This window comes from Thunnus albacares, chromosome 9, assembly GCF_914725855.1.
Source record: "Thunnus albacares chromosome 9, fThuAlb1.1, whole genome shotgun sequence".
In the NCBI taxonomy this organism is placed as follows: domain Eukaryota; kingdom Metazoa; phylum Chordata; class Actinopteri; order Scombriformes; family Scombridae; genus Thunnus; species Thunnus albacares.
The window spans coordinates 34,122,312-34,141,167 of record NC_058114.1 but is presented as its reverse complement, the minus strand read 5'-3'; the positions used below and the strand labels follow the sequence as shown (position 1 = coordinate 34,141,167).

Here is an 18,856-nt window from a genome sequence, read left to right as displayed (position 1 = left end):
CTAATGACACCTCAACATACTCTGCTAACAGATACTGTGGACTGTATGTTGATATATATTACAAAAGTTATTGGATGGGATTTAACCAAAAATCGACCCAGTTTAAATATTGGTACCGCTTTTTAATGTTATAGTAGAGTAGGCATCTATCCAGCATCATCTTTGCAGCTGCTGTCAGATGGCTGCATGGATTTAATAAAGTAAACCCTCAAACATCCAACTATCAGCTGAGTCACAGACAGGTGACATCATGAGTATCATGAGTATCCAACACAGGTAAGAGTGTCCGTCTACCTGCACACATCTCAGTAAACTGGGCACAAGAACAACTGCACCATAGTTCAAGAAATGCATTAAGATCTCAACTTGAAAATTGAACTGAACCTCACAACTGGCAAATCTATTACCAGTGTTTAAAAATGTTATAAACACAGTTATTAATATGAAGAAGTTACAGCATTCTTGATGGATGGATAACCAGTCAGTCATTTATTTTCTTTTTCTTTAAAGTTTTCATTAAAAAACAAAATCAACAGAAAAAACTCAACAACAAATAAATATCAATATATACATGTGGCAGTGTGACAGTCTGATGTGTTCCTCTTGCTATACAACACCCTTCTGGTCCTCGTGAGAGCGCTGGTGGAAGACGAAGGAGACGGCAGCGTCCCAGGAGGCTTTCAACACTTGGTCCCTCAGGCCCTTCTTGTCGAAGCAGTGGTTCCACTGGGAAAGGTCACTGGTACAGTCAGCGTCATCTGCAGGGGGCCGAACCTCTCTGCCATTCACACAGCGCCGACAGCGAAACCTGACACCACCGCAAGAGCCAGAATGAAAACAGGTTATTACGCTATATTATTATTATTAATATGTATGATCAAATGAAAACACCTGGTGTATCAGTGGTAATTTGATTTTTTTTGTGTCTCATGAAGTTTGTTGTCTGAATAACAAAAGTCTATTTTGGGGTTTTGAAAATCATCATTTTTAAGGAGATACGGCAACCTTCATACTAACATAAAATCAATCTTTCAAAATAGAAAAAACCAAACTAAACAGAGTCTGTGCTGTATCAGACATACTTAAAGCCTGGACATTAGGGTTGAATGTCTAAGATGATTACTTCAATGGAGTATTATCACATCTCTCACCATAAATTAAGTTTTGGTTTTAAACACAGAACAGTGTATAATTACTGATGAAATAGTTTGTTCCCATTTTTTGATGTGATTTTTCATATTTGATAGATTATGAGGTACTATTTTTAGTAGAACAGCTCTTCCTCTTATTTTTGACAGCCATGGCATTTGTGTGCACAAGTTTTCTGTGTGCTCACAATATTAAAAAAAAAAAAAAAAAATCCTCTTTGAGGACTTTGGGGCTCTGGATCAATTTTGTGGGCCAGACTGCTAAAAGTCAATTTAACTCTCAGCAGAATCAGCAGAGTGAACAGCTTAACAACTTTTACTAGTGATTTGTTTTTTACCTGTCATGTGTGTCGCTGGTGGTCTCCTCATTAAGAGTGAAGAGTTCTCGGAGTTCACCCAGAGAGAAGTGGCGCTCCACGTCCTGCTCTTCATCCACCACACAGCTGCTCAGGGCTTTCTTATGAGCCTGTCTCTGCAGGATCTTCTCCTCGATCGTCCCTGTCTGCACAAACACACACACACACACACACACACACACACAACTTAAAGATGGAAACTCTTTCAACAGAACCCCACTGTTCTGTCACAATTATATCATTATTTTACTTCAAGCATAAAAACAGACAGGCAGTGGTGATAATCTGTTAATGTTTGTGTCTTGTTAGCTGTGTTGAACTGACAGAGAGCAGTCTGTAGATGTAGCAGGTCTTCTTCTGGCCATCTCTCCACACCCGTGCCATGGCCTGCTCATCATTGGCTGGGTTCCAGTCAGGATCAAACATCACCAAGCGATTAGCACCTATCAGATTGAGGCCACATCCACCAGCCTTGCTGCTCAGCATGAAGATGAACTCTGGGTTCTAACAAAAAACAACAAAAAAAACAGATGCTACCAAACTGTTTTTCAAAGCTCACAGTGTCATTTCTAAGAGTTTTCTACTCACAGATGGACTGTTGAATCTTTCCACAATCTTGGCCCTTTTCTTGATGGACATTGTGCCGTCCAGTCGAACATACAGGTATCTGTAAAAGAACAGGAGGAGGGCTGTTGCTCACTTTAACTGACAAACATAGAAAACAAACACAATTACATGGTGGTTTCCCCGAAAAGCACCTTCTAGATCTGCACAGCTTCTCAAAAAGGTCCAGTGTTTGAGTGTAGTTGGAGACAAGTACCACCTTGTCACTGGTTGTGGTCCTTGTCATGGCCAGAATGTAGTCAAGAACCAGCATCTTCCCTGGAACAAAAGGAACAATTTCTTACCCATTTATTGAGAGATGAAAAACCTCATTCAGTTCATGTTAGAAGATGTTATAACATTAACAACATAGCTTTAGATGGCATATTTATACATTTAAAACATTATCAAGATTGATATCCATCTTGCGTCTGTGTGATAAAGTCCTACTGAAGTCACATGTAGTCATTCCTTTTTGTAGTCAAGAATAATGTTATTTCTAATTTAATTTCAATAGATTTTTATCATTAAAAAAGGAAGAAATAAGGTCTCGAAATTATTTTATCTCAGTAGCTGGAGGGGCTGGGCGTGTCTTGTTTGATTGACAGTAGCTGGCAGGCAAGGTGTCCATGTATGTAATGCTAGACAGAGAACTTTCAAATTTTGTTGTTTTAGAAAGTGAGTCCACAGGGGCCATCATGCTATACGTGTGGATTACTATTTAACACCATCAGAGATGTACTGAGCTGTAGTGTACATGTTCTTACCAGAGAGCTGAGGCTCTACAGCTTTGGTGGAGTAGCCAGGTGGAAACAGATCCAGCGCCCCCTCAAAGCCTTCTTCACCCTCCACACACTTCTCATATATGAGAGCTGGGTCTGACACACACACAACAACAATATTTGGTTTTTGCATGCATCAGTTGATTCATAACAAACATGGAATCAACATAGCTATATGGCTTATGTCATGAAAGACAATGATTAAGCATTGGTTTGGTTTCTCCTCTCCTTTACTCTACATTTGAACCTGTATTTGAATAACTGCTTCAAAAAAAGGGAGAAGACAGTCTTTTTGTTGATCATTATAATGCAACATTTTACAGAGTGTGTTGTATTCAGTTTAAGCACTTACGATTGCACAGTTTCTTGAGTGATGTGATGGAAGACAGGGAGGATACACTGATTTTGCCCTGTTGTAACGTCTCAATGGGCTTGGCCTGCTTCAGGAAGCGCTTATAGAGCTCTGTCTGCAGAGGTGTCAGCCTACATGGAAACAGTCATACCTTCAATAGGAATCTACATATTAAAATGAAATATCTTTTTACAGATATTATCCTATTATCTGTAGGAATACTTCCTGAATGAATATATGAATTAAATCATGCTAAAATATGCTATCTCTGCTTCAGTATCAAACCTACCTGCAACAGACAACCTGCTCAATTTTCACAGGGAGATACTTAGACAGGATATCAGACGTCCTCCTTATCAAGCACCTGTTGAGACACAACATGCAACCATTATTCACTATAACATATAGTTACATATCGGGTTACCTAAATCAAAACACACCCAATGTTCTCTGGAGACAAAGTACATTATATCAAGCAATAGATGAAGCAAAGCATAACATATGGAGCGTGTTTAACTGCAGTGTTGCAAATGCTTTCTGTACAAAGTGTGTTATATTTAAATGAGACAGACTGTGTGCAGTATTTGGTGTTTTGCTGGCTGGTCATTTAAAAACTACTGATCAACAGTCAGGATTATATCATGTTAAGAGGAAAAAGAATGATGTAAGTGGTAAGGAGTATGACAGCCCATCTCCACCTGCTACCAACGTGATCTGATCACAGCGTCTGGTCACAGGCTTTTGCAACTGGTATTAATAACAATTACCATGATTTTGCCATCACTGTGATCAAATTTTAATTCAGAAATGACATATTGGACTTGAACAAACATAAAGTGCCTGAGGTCGAGGAACGCTACCCCTTTGCAGAGGAAGGGTTCATCTGTAGCTTTTTGACAGGCAGTGACAATACTAGATCACAAGTAGGTGAACATAAAATAGAAGACAGAAACTGGTATCAGTCACAAATTTAACATTGTACATCTGAGGTTTCAAAAAACATTATGTGATATTGAAACAACACAAACAGAATGGCACTGTGGAATCCTTTTGAATGTGTTAAGTGATGATTACTTGCTTGATAAATCTTGCCTGTTCGACTACAGGTGGACTCGTTTCAAGCACATGTTTGCTGTATATGTATTCATTTGTAACGCAGCAGAGCAGGTGCACAGCACCAACGCTTGGGCTAATGCCTTCCTCAGTGTACAGGCTCAGTGACTGTCACAGTCCAACATCTTCTACACAGACAAGTAGTGTCAGGTGTACATAATTAGAAACAAACCAAACACTGTCACGAAAATAGAGCAGATAGAATGCATCTCAAGGAAAATGTGTGTGCCTTGATCTCACCTGTTGACAATACTGATCAGCTCCTTGAGTTTCTCCTCTCCAGTCTGCCTATCTTTATCACTGGCATCTGCATCTCGACCCTTCAGGATGGGAAGCTCAAATCGTTTTTTAAACTCCTGGGCTGTACCTGCCATCGAAGGGAAAAACTAAATGATCAGGATCAGTGCAAACAACAGAAATAACTCAAATATGTTTTAGTTCTTGTGTGTGTGTGTGTGTGTGTGTGTGTGTGTGTGTGGCTGCATACCGAGGATCCCAGCATTAACAAAGTGGACCAGGCTGAAGTACTCCAGCAGGTCATTCTGGATAGGAGTTCCTGATATCAGCACTCTCCTCTGGGCACTCATGGCATTTAGGGCCTGGTATGTCTGGTTGTCAGAGTTTTTCAACCGATGGCCCTACAGCATGCACATGTTACATCATCTCATCAACAGTCCTTGACAAATCTGTGCTGTAATGCATGAGTGGGAGAGTTTAATGATGTTGCTGAAATACCTCATCACAGATGACAAGTCCAACTTTGCCTTTGTGCAGAACCTCAGCATGCAGTCGAAATGTCTCATATGAGATGATAAGGATCGGAGTCGGTGCTCTCAAACCACGCTGAGAGATGAAGTTCACTTGAAATCAAGTAAAACAAAAGAATGATAAACAAGCAGACAAATATGCTGTAATATTTTCAAACAGATACGTTATTAGCTTGAGAGAAAGTTCATTTGAAATCAACCAGATATTGTCAGATATAAGCACCCTGCATTACTAGACACCATCCAAGGTTTGGTGGTATATTTTTCTAATTCTAGTGGATGAGGGAATTTTATAGGAAGTTACCTAGTTTTCTGTCTATCTCCTCCTTTGACCCTCCATCGATGGCCACTGGTGTGACGCGTCCTCCCAGCCACTTTCCTACTTCATTGTACCAGTTGCGAACCAGACTGGAGGGTGAAACTACAATGGCCTTGTCTATCTCTGGCTTAGCGTCAGGGCTTTGGCGTAGCAGCGTCCACATGAGGGTGATACACTGCAACGTCTTCCCCAGGCCCATCTCATCAGCCATGATGCAGCCATACGATTCTGGGATGCGTCTGCCCGTCACACACTCCCACAAGAACTTCACCCCCTTGATAAAATAAAAGACATCTGTTTTTAAAGCTGGAGTGCGGGACTTTTGTCGCCCCTTCTGGCAGTGAGAGTAATTACAAAAACACTGTGGATAAATTGTTTTGAGCTTCACACAACCCCCACAAAATGATTTGTTTCACTATCAGAATTTGATCCATTCAGTCCGATAACATTTAGAATGTCTAGAAGAGCCCGATGATTTAATTATTTTATTCCCATTCAAATTAGCAGAGAGCTAACGGAAGTTCACTGCTCGGCCGGCAGAAGTCTCTAATGTGCATGCTCTGCCCATAGAGCATGTGAAGTATGCATTCATCCAGCCAGCACAGGAATATGATAGGCTTAATCAGCATCGTGTGAACTCGTTTGGTAAGGGCTTGAATGTAACAGACATTCATTTATGTGTAAAAGTTCCACACTGCAGGTTTAAGTTTAAGAAACTAACCAATACAAGCTTCATTAATGTGAGACATTCTCAGGTTTACCTCTCTCTGATGGGGTCTGAGGACTTTTCCTAGGACTGGATCCACAACAACATGGACTGGTAGTTTGTCTCTGAACAGGACAAAGAGAAGTAATGCATTATAAAAACACACCGTGTGGGTACGCACATTTGAATCCCACATGGGAAAGGTAGACTTAACAATGTAAATTCTTACATATTGAGAGAATTACCAAACGCAGAAATATTGAAATGTTTTTCTGATTATCACTGCTGCTGATGTGTTAAAGCTACATGTGATGATCCGTTCGCTGTGAGTAGGGACAGCTGAAATTGTGCTAATTCTTTTGACAAGTGCAGTGTCCGTTAAAAACGTGAAAATAGACCGACTGCTTATTATTTCTCAAGAACCACATATGTATGTATCAACTAACAAACATATCAGTTAAAACAATAAGGATTTAATAAATTAAATGGTTTAAATCCAGATAGAAACTTCACCAGTGAGACTAAACTGAGGTTGAACAGTAGAAGCAGTTTACGGCCAGATATGAAGCAGATCAGATGAACGGTTTTCGAGATATGCAAACAACAAATATACATACATACAGACAGAGATTCCTTGCTTTAAATAGAGAGACAGAGATATGTTCTTTTCACTGGAAGACAGTGGAGCAGGCCAAAGTGTTGATATGCAAGCAGGTGATTAATGGCATATCTACACCCATTTATGTCTAACTGTGGAAGTGGACATGAAGCTTATGCACGAGTGCCCACTACCACAATGATTGAGATTCATAAAACATAACCATGCATAAAACATAACCATGCATACACAAGGCTTTAGAAATCTAATGAAGAGTGCATATTTCTGTTTTTGTATGCGAGCAGTTTTAGTCATGAACCTATACAGAGTCTGGTGCATGTGGCCTCTGGACTTTCCACTAAAATACAAACACTTTTCTGTCACTTCCTTGCTTCTACATGCTGTAACCAACCTACAAAGTGTGCTTATGCAGCTTAAACGATTAGTCGATTTTCACTACATCTCACAGAAAAACAGATTAAATGGAAGACAAGTTCCAATCAACACGTGAACATTCAGTTAAGTATAATATTTTTAACCTACTTGTCTGCTTTGATCAGGTCATGAGCACTCAGAGATAACGGCTCATAAAGAACCAGTGCATCTTCTGCAAACGGATCATGAAGTGCTCGCCTCACTCCTGCACGCTTTAGACCAAGTGCCCTGATTCCCATAGAGCCTGCGGGGAAATCATGAAGGAAGCAGCTGAAGTACCTTTTTACCTATTGAACTAGACATAAAAGAAAAGCCACAGTAACAAGAGAAGTGTTACCTGTGTAATTTGGAATGGGAATTTTAAATGGCTTGGAGAGTATACTTCGAATAAATTCCTCCTGTAAAAAAACAAGAAACAGACACTGATTTTAAACAAGTGAGCCAAGTCATTGCATGAAAGTGGAACCAGTGATTCCAGCATTCACATACAAACCTTAGATTCATTTCAAAATGACTCAACAGTACTTACATGCTTGTCACCATCCATACATGCAGGTCGGTTGTTCAGCTGTGTCAGAGGCTTTCTGAAAGGAGAAATATGGCTTTCTCTCTTCTCTTTATCACTCTTCTTTCTTTTCTCCTGTGAAAAGGCATTACACACTTTTCAATACTAACCACACCAATGTTCATCAACACTGACATTACACCATTCCCTTTTACCTATTTTCCAAAAAAAGGTGACAAAAATAGCTCTACATTATGAAGAAAACATGAAATACCATTTTCCACCCCTTTCAATGTACCAGTCAGGCACAATACAACTACAGGAAACAACAACAGTTCATCATTTACTTACAGTTCTAAGCGTCCACTCATCCTCCTCACAGGAATCTCCCCCCTGCTTTCGTTTAGCAACCTGACTGGGAGCCAGACTCCTTCTCTGGGATTAAGATGTTATACGAAGAAGGTTAGCAGTAGATAGTTAAAGCTGGTAGTCAACACCCGAACGCACTTTATAGCCTCATGGGAATAGATAATTATAATTTAGCATGCTTACCATTTTGCTTGTTTCCCCGGTGAGACTGGTAACAACTATTAACTCCTCACCTCCTTGTGTTGATAAATTAGAGTTCTGCCCCTAGTTACCTCGCTAACGTCATTCCCACAGCAAAGGAGCTAATGTACGTACGTGTTTTCTGAGTTCCTAAATAGATAATTACTGGCAGAAAGGTTTAGCAAATTCATTTAATATTACGTTAGTCCCATGGAAAAGTTATTGTAGCATTAGGTTAATCTGCAACTGCAGTTTCCCGTCAGTACCATGGACGTATTATGGTTAGTACAGTGTTGAAGAGCGCGCTAAATGTTGCACAACACTACGGCAAGCGAGAAAGGTAAAAAAATAAAAATAAAAAAAGAGAAGAAAATGTTCGCTTCTTCTTCTTCGCCTTCATTGGCGGATTGCAATACTAATACTAACATATAGGTGCATACCGCTACCTACTGTTCCGGAGTATATAGAACGGGATCCAGTTTACAATAGCCTACTCAAAAACAAAACAAACAAAAAACATCCTATATTTTATCAAACAATCCGGTGTTTACTAAGAATTATATTAGCCCTCTCACTTTACTTTTATGAGAACACAGTGTGATGTGAATTAAGAGGCATAGTATATTGTTTGTAGTCTATAAAAACTAACATGCTGGTGATGCTGACAATTAATGGTGACCGTGGGCTGCATATGATGAGGTTGAGATGATGTTGATCCATACACTCTGCATGATAGAATTCTATTATCCTTCAAGAAATAACAGAAATATAGATATAGTATAGACAGACTTGGCCAATAGAAATAGTTATTTTTTTTCTTATTAAATCCACCCCATTAAATATTATCCACTTAATGGCAAATAATATGGTTTACATTAAGATTTGTATTAAATGCATTGAACCAGACTATATAATTTAATCAATAAATGATTGTGAAAGTTACTCATCAAAATGTAAAACAATATGCAAATGTCCAATGCATGATATGCAATATAGAATCAGAAATGTGAAGTTTTAGGCAGGCACCAATAGGTAACCAGTAGGCCGAGGATCAGTGCTTTGATCCAGCCACCAGTGGATTCTAATGGAGAAGCTTGCATCATTCTTAAATGGTAAAGTTGATAACTTAATCATGTTTTAATCATGTTTTTAGCAGATTATGTTGTGTTGACCCCTTAATTCTGCAATCGCATGACATTAACTTGACTGACAATTATAATATCAACATTAACGTTAGACTTTGTTGTTGTGAAAACTGACATTTTATCACTTAATCTGCTTATATTATTAAGAGCAAGGAAATGGCGTTAGCTTAGCTGTTTAGTTTTTTTACAGTGTAATGTTACCACGGTGTACCCTAATTTCTATGGTAACATTAAGGCAGTGGCGTAAGCAGAAATTGTATTTTGGGTGGGCCAATACTAAAAGTGGGTGGGCCATCATTTCCCAGAAAAACTGACTCATGAAAAGTTAGAAGAAGAAAAAAGAACAAATATAAACAACTGAAAAATGAGCGACCAGTTTACTTTGCAATGTTCTGAATCACAAAGGCAATAACACTGCCGATCCAACATGCTCAACCAACAGAGCATTAGTCTGTAAAGGCTGTACATAACAGTACAGACAAAAGGCAGTCTTTTATAGCCTGTCCAGTCTAAAATACAGTATATTTGCACTGGCAAGATCGGCTGCTCATCAGCTATAAAGTGCACGGTACTGTTTATTAACTATTGTATTGCAAAAAGTGTCAACAGAGAGCAGCGGTGTTAACTTTGACAGAAATCGCACATGTAACATATCCATGGTGCATTTATTATAGCCTACAGCCATTGGTGCTTCAGTACTGGTCAGCTCACGAAAAACCAAATCTGCACATTTTACAGAAAACTGCATTCTTATACTCTATTCTATCACGTAAACGATCCATACCACTGGGATGATTGATTTTCCATTCTTGACTGTGCAAGGAAATACATACAAATTTGGCTGTGAATGTGGTACATAAGTGGTACATAAATTGGCAGGTGAACTCATAGCCGTGAGAACATGATTTCATGCGGGTGTGCTGACTATTAAACCCTCCCTCCCCAAAAAATGTTTGAGTTTATTAAATACTTGCAGCGATCCTACAGCTGCAGAAACAATAAGTGCATCTCCCCATTGAGAGAGACACTGTGTGCATTTACGCAGGAGACACAGCAGCCACTTCATCGATTATTTAAATCTCCTGACACGCCGACATGATCAGTCAGGTTCTAATTAATTTAATTGATGGTAATTAATGTTATGTTCTGTCTTCTTCTACACATCCGAATGGTCACACACGCAGTCCAGGTTCATACAGTGAAATTGTTTGCAGTAAAGCAGCCGTCCTCCTGATAAATCCTGAGCTGAGCCATCAGAGCTGTCTAAAAATATTTCAGAAGCTCAAAGTTTAATTCTGTTTCCTCTAGAGAGTTTCCTCTGTCCTGTCAAGTTGATAACTACAGTTTTTAGATGTCAGGCTGCCGGAGACATTTCTAACAGCATGTATCAACTGGGTCCGTGAGTCACGCGTCTCATGCTTCTTTTCCCCACTCCACTATCTTTACACAAAGGGTCTATTTTTGCTGGACCAGCTCACACACAACAGAAAAAAATAGTAATTGCAACAATACAAATGGGCCTATAGGCTGCCAGCCACCTGGAGGCTGCAGCACCCCCAGCACGCCTACTTCCCACAGCTATGGGTGAACCCGCATCAGCCTGACCTGGCACAGCAGCCACATAAACCACACACACACACACACACACACACACACACACACACACACACACACACACATATGGCAGATGTAGCAACATCAGCATAAAATCCAATTGTACACCCAAAAAAAACTATACCCAGTAAACAATAATAGTGAAACAGGCAATCAACTACTACAGTCCAAAATTGTAAATTAGCTTACTTTTGATGATTACAGCAGGAGACAACATGGCTTGGTGTTGAAACTGAAATTATTTCATTACAGTAAAGGATTCAGTCAGTTCTTTTTCAAAGGAGAGCAGGGACAAAGAGTTGAGTCTGTATGTATCACTGGTGCCCTCATGTCACTTGTTGCTGCTGCCACGTACGTGTTGTTACTGCCTGGCACTTGAAGAGAAATTGGCACAGGAGTAGGTGTCTGGGTTGAGAATGATGGCTGAACTTGAGCTGAATTCTCTTCCTCCTGCTCCTCATGACATCTTTTTTGTGACTGCTTTGTTTCACCATGGTTTTTATCTTAACCTTCACTAAAAGCAGCTAGCTAGTGGACAGTAGGCTTCTGTTCCTCTGTGCAATGCACAGGCTGTACGCTGAGGGAAAGAGGAAATCTCAATCTGGTATTTGCAAAATGCACTGCCACTCAAAAATTCTGACCTATCAACATCATCATATGGTAAACAAGAGGCAAGAAACAAGAACTGTTTTATTTTTATTGGTCGTGTAGTCATATTTGAAACAGTATTCATTGACTGCTATTCTTTGGATGATCTATTAAAAAAAGGAAGCCTTCTGACTGGGTGAGCCTGAGTGCCAGTCAGGGCCCAGTCACACCCAGAACTAAGTATCAGCATTCAGGGTGGATTTATCATCTCTCAGAGCTGGTTCTTACAACATACTGTCTGACTACGTCGGATATCAAATGTGTTTATAGTCATTCCAAATGGCTTCACTCAAGGCAAGCCTCTGTTACAGAGAGAGGAAGGAGATAGTCATATTGTTTAAATATGGGGATAATGGTGCATATTTTCAGACAGTCTCCCCTAGAAGGCAGTCATTGTGTTGCACTCAGCTATTTACATGAAAAGTCACAGAAATAGTTGTGTCATGAATGGCTCTTTGTCACCTCCACACAGCTGGCCTATCACTGCGTGAAGTGGGTGTCTGTGAATGTTGGTTTAGGTCTGGTTTGTTTTGCACAGCTAACCCCTGTGAATAAATGTGTTGCACTAGTTTGGACCCAGAGCTTCATTCTGAACTTGTAACATATAACATATTTACTCCACTGCAGGGAAATGGCTCTTAGAAAATGTGTAGCCTATCCTGAACAGAAAATAGACATATTTCAATAACCACTGCTTCCCAGAGACTGTGATAGGTGGAAATGTAAAATGTGATGGACATGGAATAGAAAACTGAATAGAATGGCATGTTGCATGTGCTGTTTTAGGTTGTAATATCAACTTTAGTTGTTGTGGGTGGTCAGCATGGCACCTTTAGTTTAATGCTGTATGATCAAATGTAAAACATCAACCTGGACTTGAGGACAAACATTAAATTGGATGCTAACATCAGTTTTGGAATTCAATTACGATTTATCTGTGCATAGGTTGAAGTAATGTGATGCATTGAACATCCATGTTTACACATTTTGATCACCTGCCATTCATTAAAGTTTGCTATGCTATAGCCACCCCACACTAGCTCTGTGTCCCATCTTGGCCACCCCTGTCAAAATGTTCTGGATACGCCACTGACCCCCAGCACTTAAATAGCATATGCACATTTCCAAATTATATTTCAGTCCTGTAGAATGTGTTGTTTATTATTCTCTTCAACACTTCAGTAACTATTTTAATTGTTTACACCTCGTTTTAATGCTTTTAATGTTTTATGTGAAGCTTTTATTAAAAGCTGATCCAAGAATTTCCTTTCTTTCACACACATACACCAACCCAATATACAACTGTGCTTGTCCTGATTTATCTTCCATAGGCTGTAATGGATGAGTCATAAGCTTTTGTTTTTTTCTTCACTACAATTTATCTTGTGGTCTCTGCCTAAAAGCAAAAATGTAAACCAGGCAGTGTAAACCTCACAACAGTACCCAGCACTGATTACTGTCAGACTTCATTAAAAGTTCTGCAATACAGCTTGAATTAAGATTGGAATGTCTTGATTTTACATTTATAATTAGAATTACATTTATATTGTACTTGATTATGTAACACTGTTACATGTAACTAATTACTGCCCAACATTGCTAGTCATGATGTTGCTGCTTTCCTGAAACCGGCCTGAAACAAATTTTTCCTTTTTTCTTTTCATCCTCTGTGTCTTGCTGCTGTGCATGTGTGTCCTCTCATCCTTCCCACAGTTCCACCCTCCCAGAATGGGGGGATGGAGCTTATGATTTACACCTGCACCAGTCATTCCAACTTCTGGTGTAGAGGGAAAAAGACACATCAACAAAATCAACCCTATGGTGTTAATATAATTGAACCTGGTTATGAACTAACAAAAAAAAGACAAAGAAACCCTCTTTGTGCTCTATCTCTGTTTTTCCCAGATTACTGCTGCACTCTCATATGGTATGTTTAAGCTTATTATGATGAAGCTTACTATAGCTATACCTCAGTGACATAAGAGCCTATTCTCACCTAGTCCAGTGAAGTTAACTTTGGGGGATGATGAAGCTGAAAGCTCATTGAGATCCCAATCTAATCGACCCCCTTTCATCCCTCCCCTTGTCCCCTATCATCCCACCGTACACAACTTCGACCAACCTATGACTCCTGTTCTTCCCCTCCCGGTGATTGACCCTCTTCATCCCTCTCTTCTACCCCAATCATCCCACCGCAATTGACCCTCATCCAATACTTCCCGAATCTTCTCGCCAATCCCAATAAACTATTCTTTTAAATACCACACAAATGGTGTGGTCTTTGTTAGTGAATTAACAGCTAATCGATTAAGGAGACACTTGGGGTACAATCTAAGTGCACAGTCCTGACACCATGAATGCTACCCAAAAGTCTGAAGGAGAGTTGTGAGCAACGTCTTGTTAAACGTCAGATAGGGATCTGTTTACCAGACAGACTTGGCCCGAGTCATAACATAATTGACTTAAGCACAGGTTCCAGTGAGAGTGACCAAATAGAAAAGTTGGCCTGACCCGAAGAAGGACAGACAGCTGACTATATGAAAATTCCTTCACAGTTCCAAACCTAGGGCTCAGGCCTCTCGAAAGGGTCACCAGTTAAATCTGAGGGGTCGTGAGATGATTAAAGGGAAAGTCGAAGGTGTAGAAAGTACAATATTTCCCTCCCTGAAATATGGTGGAGTCGAAGTATAAAGTAGCATCAAATGGAAATACTCAAGCAAAGTACAAGTACCTCAAAATTTAGTACAGTAATTACGTAAATGTACTAGTTATATCCACCACTGGAAACTTCAACTATGCCTGCAGCTGTGGTGGTGTTAACCATTCTAGATGATAGATTGGTCATTGTCTGCACACTAATTTGCTTCAAAACAGCAGGGGACTAAAGTATAACTTTTTTGTATTTTCCTCTTTGCACAGAGATGCATTTATTTAGAGTAACCATATTTTATTGTGAACAACATACACATGTCCTCTACCAATACCAACCATTTTTAAAAATTTTGGATAAATGAGACGGCCGCAATCAGGCTGGAAATTGACGTTGCACATTGTTACTTTCGCACCTCTCTGTCGGGACAAAAGAAACAGTACTTAATATTCCTGGCATATAATGCTAATTACTGCTTCAGTTAGTCATCCAAGCAAATGACCATGTTTCTCTCAAATCAATTTATCATGTTAAATGTCGAAACTGTATGAAATTGGTCCAATGCGTCAAACTCACCTTAGAGCATAATCACTATTTTCTCTTATGAATAACATTGGGTTAGAATTTAAGATGTTTAAAATGTCACAAATCCTTACCCATCACATGCACTCCATCTCCAAATCATGCATGTTCCTCTCTTTTTCATTAACAGCAAGGACAGTCAAAGCAAAGATAATCAATTAAATAAATGGACAAGTAAGGCTTCACTCAAGGCAAGTTATTCCAGAGAACTTTTTCCCCATTAACCTAATGTCAATTGTATGGACATAAAGGTAAGCTAATCAATTAATTAAAACTGATCAAGGGCATGCTCATTCAGGCATTTAGAGCATCAGCCTACATTAAAAATAATACAAAGTAGCCTTGAACAATGGATGGTGCACAAATATTTATTCATTGTTTTTTGTGTTGTTTTCAAATCACATCTGGACTGGTGAGACCTCTGTTGGTCTTCCTTACCCTAACCCTGGGCATTTCCTGCAAACATAAAGAGCAAAAAAATACATCTTTAATAATAGTGGGACAAAAGTAATACTATGTTACTTTCGTCCCCCTCCTGTCTCTTGTCAACTTTCCCTGGTTAACACCAAAGATAGGCTTGAATGATAAATTAAACCTTCACTGATACTTAGCCTACGGATAGGTCTAACAGATGAAATACATTTACAGTCTTTAACAAATAAACATCACCTTAAAGACAGAAAACTCTTTAGTTTTGCACTTTTTACTCACCAAGTGAAAAATCTGTTTCGGATCAGGCAGGTTTTCATCTGTAGACTCAGTGGTGGGGTGTACCTTGTGGACTTCATAGCCAAGGTCCGTGTTGCAAATCTACATAAAGTGATCTCTCAGTTCAGATGAAAATGAATCATTTCCATTGCATTCAGCGTCGGAAATTAATGGAGGGCAAGGGCAAAAATGCCCGAGGAAATCTCAGAATGCCCCTAAAAACTGTGATCGAGGGGCAAAAATTGCCCCTAAGATTTCGAAAAAAATAATTTTATATTTACCAGTTTAGGCCAATATTCTAATAGCACATTAGGCCATCATTTTATCTTCATTCAATTAATTTAATTTCTGCTTTCGTCTCTAACACAAACTCACACAAACAGTACTGTTCTTCACACTACACTGCTGTAATGATACCTGGCAGAGGCCAGGCAATCCTGCACCAGCAGTGAAGTTGGCTGCTGCAATGGACCAGTACCTCATTATAAAAGCTCCAACTGTTACTGAGGAAAGCAACCTAAATCCTGGACCATCACCAACACCACCCCCAGCAAAGAAGATGGCAAAGAAAGTTGCTGCTTCTACAATAGAAAAATGGAAAATAGACTGGTTTGGTGTTGAAGAGGTGAATAAGACAACTCTCCTCTACTGTAAAGCCTGCAGGGCCGCACGTCTCACGCACGACTGATGTGGTGCCTCATCTAGAGATTCGGGGTCTCGCCTATTTTTTCTATGTGATGCACGGTTCTCAGCAAAAATAGACAGGGAAATGATCTGTTGACAGTTATAGTGACATCATACCAGCAACAATACACTTTCCACTATAGTTTCAAAGTCTATATCTGTAGAATTTGTCACAGACATGAAGTGTCACCACTGTGGGTCAGCCTGATGCTTTCTGTGATATTAGTTCAAACCGAGGATTTGGTGTTGCTACTTTCCTTATTTGTTGTCAGTTTCCCTCCTGACTGTTGGTTTGTTTGTCAGAGTGTGTTTGCTTCGTTTAGGGAAGTTGGTGTCGTCTGGAGGGATTTTCTTCACTTGCAGCGGTGACAGCGGGGGTTTAACTGGCGGAATAATCAATATAAAAAACAACCCGTCCTGTGTGAGGAGTGTATGTGTCTGACACAGAAGTAGCCCCAACCAGACCCCAGGCCCATCAGAAAGATGACATATTATCTATTTATTTTTCACAATTGAGCACATGCTTCTTAACCTTTTATTGTCTAAACTAAATATAAATGACATTTATAATGAAATGATATGAAACATGCTATTATTGATGGCCATTATCAAAGCCAAGCTCTATGTAGAAAGATAGAGCTGGCAGTAGCAGCACCACAGCAGCAACACCGTCTGTTTGGACACCATAGACCTGCGAGATGCAGCAGTTCAGCGAAGCACATGCCCTGTTCAGGTAAAGGAAGGCTGTGTGGCCCAGGTGTAACTCCATAGCTGGCTTATTGGCAAAGCTTTTTAAAAAGTGTGAAAAAAAATGTAGGGCACCCAGCAATAAGGCTGGGGAAGGAGCACAACCTCTAAATCCGCTGCACCAACAGCAGCAGCAATGGAAATGGATGACAGAATATAGGCCCTATTTTAATGATGTAAAGCACATGGTCTGAGGCATATGGTGCAAGTGCATTTAGGATGTGTCCAAATCCACTTTTGCTAGTTTAACGGCGGAAAAAAATGGTAGGAGCACCAGACGCATGGTTCAAAGGGGTTGTCCATAGTCTCCTAATTAATCATGGGTGTATTTGGGGCGTAACATGCAATAAACCAATCAGAGTGTCATCTCCCACCCCCTTTAAAAGCCAGGTGCGCTTGCACTTTGGCGGATTGCTATTATTATGGCGCATTTGCCAAGTAGTAAAGCTGAAATTATAGTTTCCGCATCCGCGAGGGTCCGCTTGACGTAAATTTTGTCATCAGAGGGTGTGCGTGTAGGCTCTGTGCGGACATCTGCATACCTGCAATATGTTGTGTCCGCGCCAGTCCACGCAGTCACAACACTGTGTTCCTGTAGACGGCGATCTACTGCGCATGTGTGGAATGCGTCCTCCAAGCGGACCCCAGAAGGTAGTATAAACACATCAACTACCCGTCCATGATGTCCGCAGCTGTCCGTGTGCGCGTCTGCTCAGGAGTAAAAATGAAGCCTACGACGGAGCGTTTCACTGCAGAGGAAACGGATCTGCTTGTGCGCAAAGTGAAAGCGCACGATCCATAACGAGCACACTGGTCCCTGCTGTCAAGTGAGGACCCTCCCGTGGCCAGTCTCAGACTACCAGTTAAAGGTCCTGTTTATTAATTTGTTGCAAATTTATGTTCATTTGTTTTTTGAAAAGGTCATTTTTTTAATGACAGCTTTGGTTTCTTTAAAATCGTTTCGTTCAGTAATAGAGTAACAGGTCAAATCAGCAGGGTTTTAATTGCTGAAAATATGGAAACTTGATCACTGTACTCTCAAAAATGTTAAAGAATATTTGTTAAATATTGTTCAAAAATTAAATCATTAATTTTAATCATGTAAAGAATCATCAACACAGTTGTCAGGACTTGATCAGCTCTGTCCAGATTTATTTCCTTCTTTAGTTGAATCATTGTTTTCACCTCATTTATTTCCTCATATGTTCCTCATGTCATCATGTATTAATGCAGCAGGAAAGTCGATCTGTGTCTGATCCGTCTGTTTAAATACCTACGTGTATTACCATGATTTGGTCAAATAATTAAACAATTTCATCCCTCATTACTGTGATTAGCTAATTCTGATAAATATTATGACTAAGCATTATGACATGTATTTTTAAAAATATGTTAATGTACACAACAATAATCTTTCACATCGTAATCATTTTATTTGTAATCTTTTGAATGTCTGTGCACTGCTGTGCATACGTGTGTGTATGTATGTTGTGCACCTTCCTATGTAGGCGTATATTACTGTCTTGATAATGTGACCTTAAAATAACAGTGAAACACTGCACCATTGACACCGGGTTTTTGTTGGTCAATCGCACAGTCGCTTTCCACTGCCCAACACGCCCATGGGCGCTCTGACGGGCGCAAGTGCATTTGCTATTTGAACAACGTGGGCACTGGACAGGAAAATGACAACTGTATGGCTGCTTTGCGCCGGGCGTAAGATAGGACCCTCTGAATCTGACAGTGAAACCCTTGTTTAATATGAATTCTACTCAAGGAGCCCATGAAGTCTGGCTATTATTTTAGCAATTTGCAGTGTTGATACAACATTAACAGAATTACGTT

General features: G+C 39.9%; 1 protein-coding gene and 1 long non-coding RNA gene across 3 annotated transcripts; both read right to left on the bottom strand.

Moving 5' to 3' along the window:
* Positions 1-107: 107 nt before the first annotated feature.
* Positions 108-8,584, bottom strand: rad54l (RAD54 like). The gene is made up of 18 exons (XM_044360552.1): positions 8,237-8,584; positions 8,036-8,119; positions 7,709-7,819; positions 7,517-7,577; positions 7,288-7,423; positions 6,202-6,271; positions 5,426-5,714; positions 5,090-5,214; positions 4,842-4,992; positions 4,595-4,721; positions 3,531-3,605; positions 3,242-3,372; positions 2,875-2,985; positions 2,263-2,386; positions 2,093-2,171; positions 1,829-2,008; positions 1,487-1,650; positions 108-808 (listed from the first exon to the last, which is right to left on the bottom strand). Exons 1-18 carry the CDS (start codon positions 8,237-8,239, stop codon positions 607-609), a joined length of 2,223 nt encoding a protein of 740 aa, XP_044216487.1. The 5' UTR covers positions 8,240-8,584; the 3' UTR covers positions 108-606.
* Positions 8,585-15,226: 6,642 nt separating this feature from the next.
* On the bottom strand, positions 15,227-17,906 carry LOC122988324. Of its 2 annotated transcripts, XR_006404769.1 has the most exons (3): positions 17,554-17,906; positions 15,584-15,682; positions 15,227-15,328 (listed from the first exon to the last, which is right to left on the bottom strand). It is a non-coding gene; the product is annotated as an uncharacterized LOC122988324 (long non-coding RNA). The 2 variants fall into 2 exon arrangements; XR_006404768.1 differs by lacking the exon at positions 17,554-17,906 and having other exon boundaries at positions 15,584-17,342.
* Between the last annotated feature and the right edge of the window lie 950 nt (positions 17,907-18,856).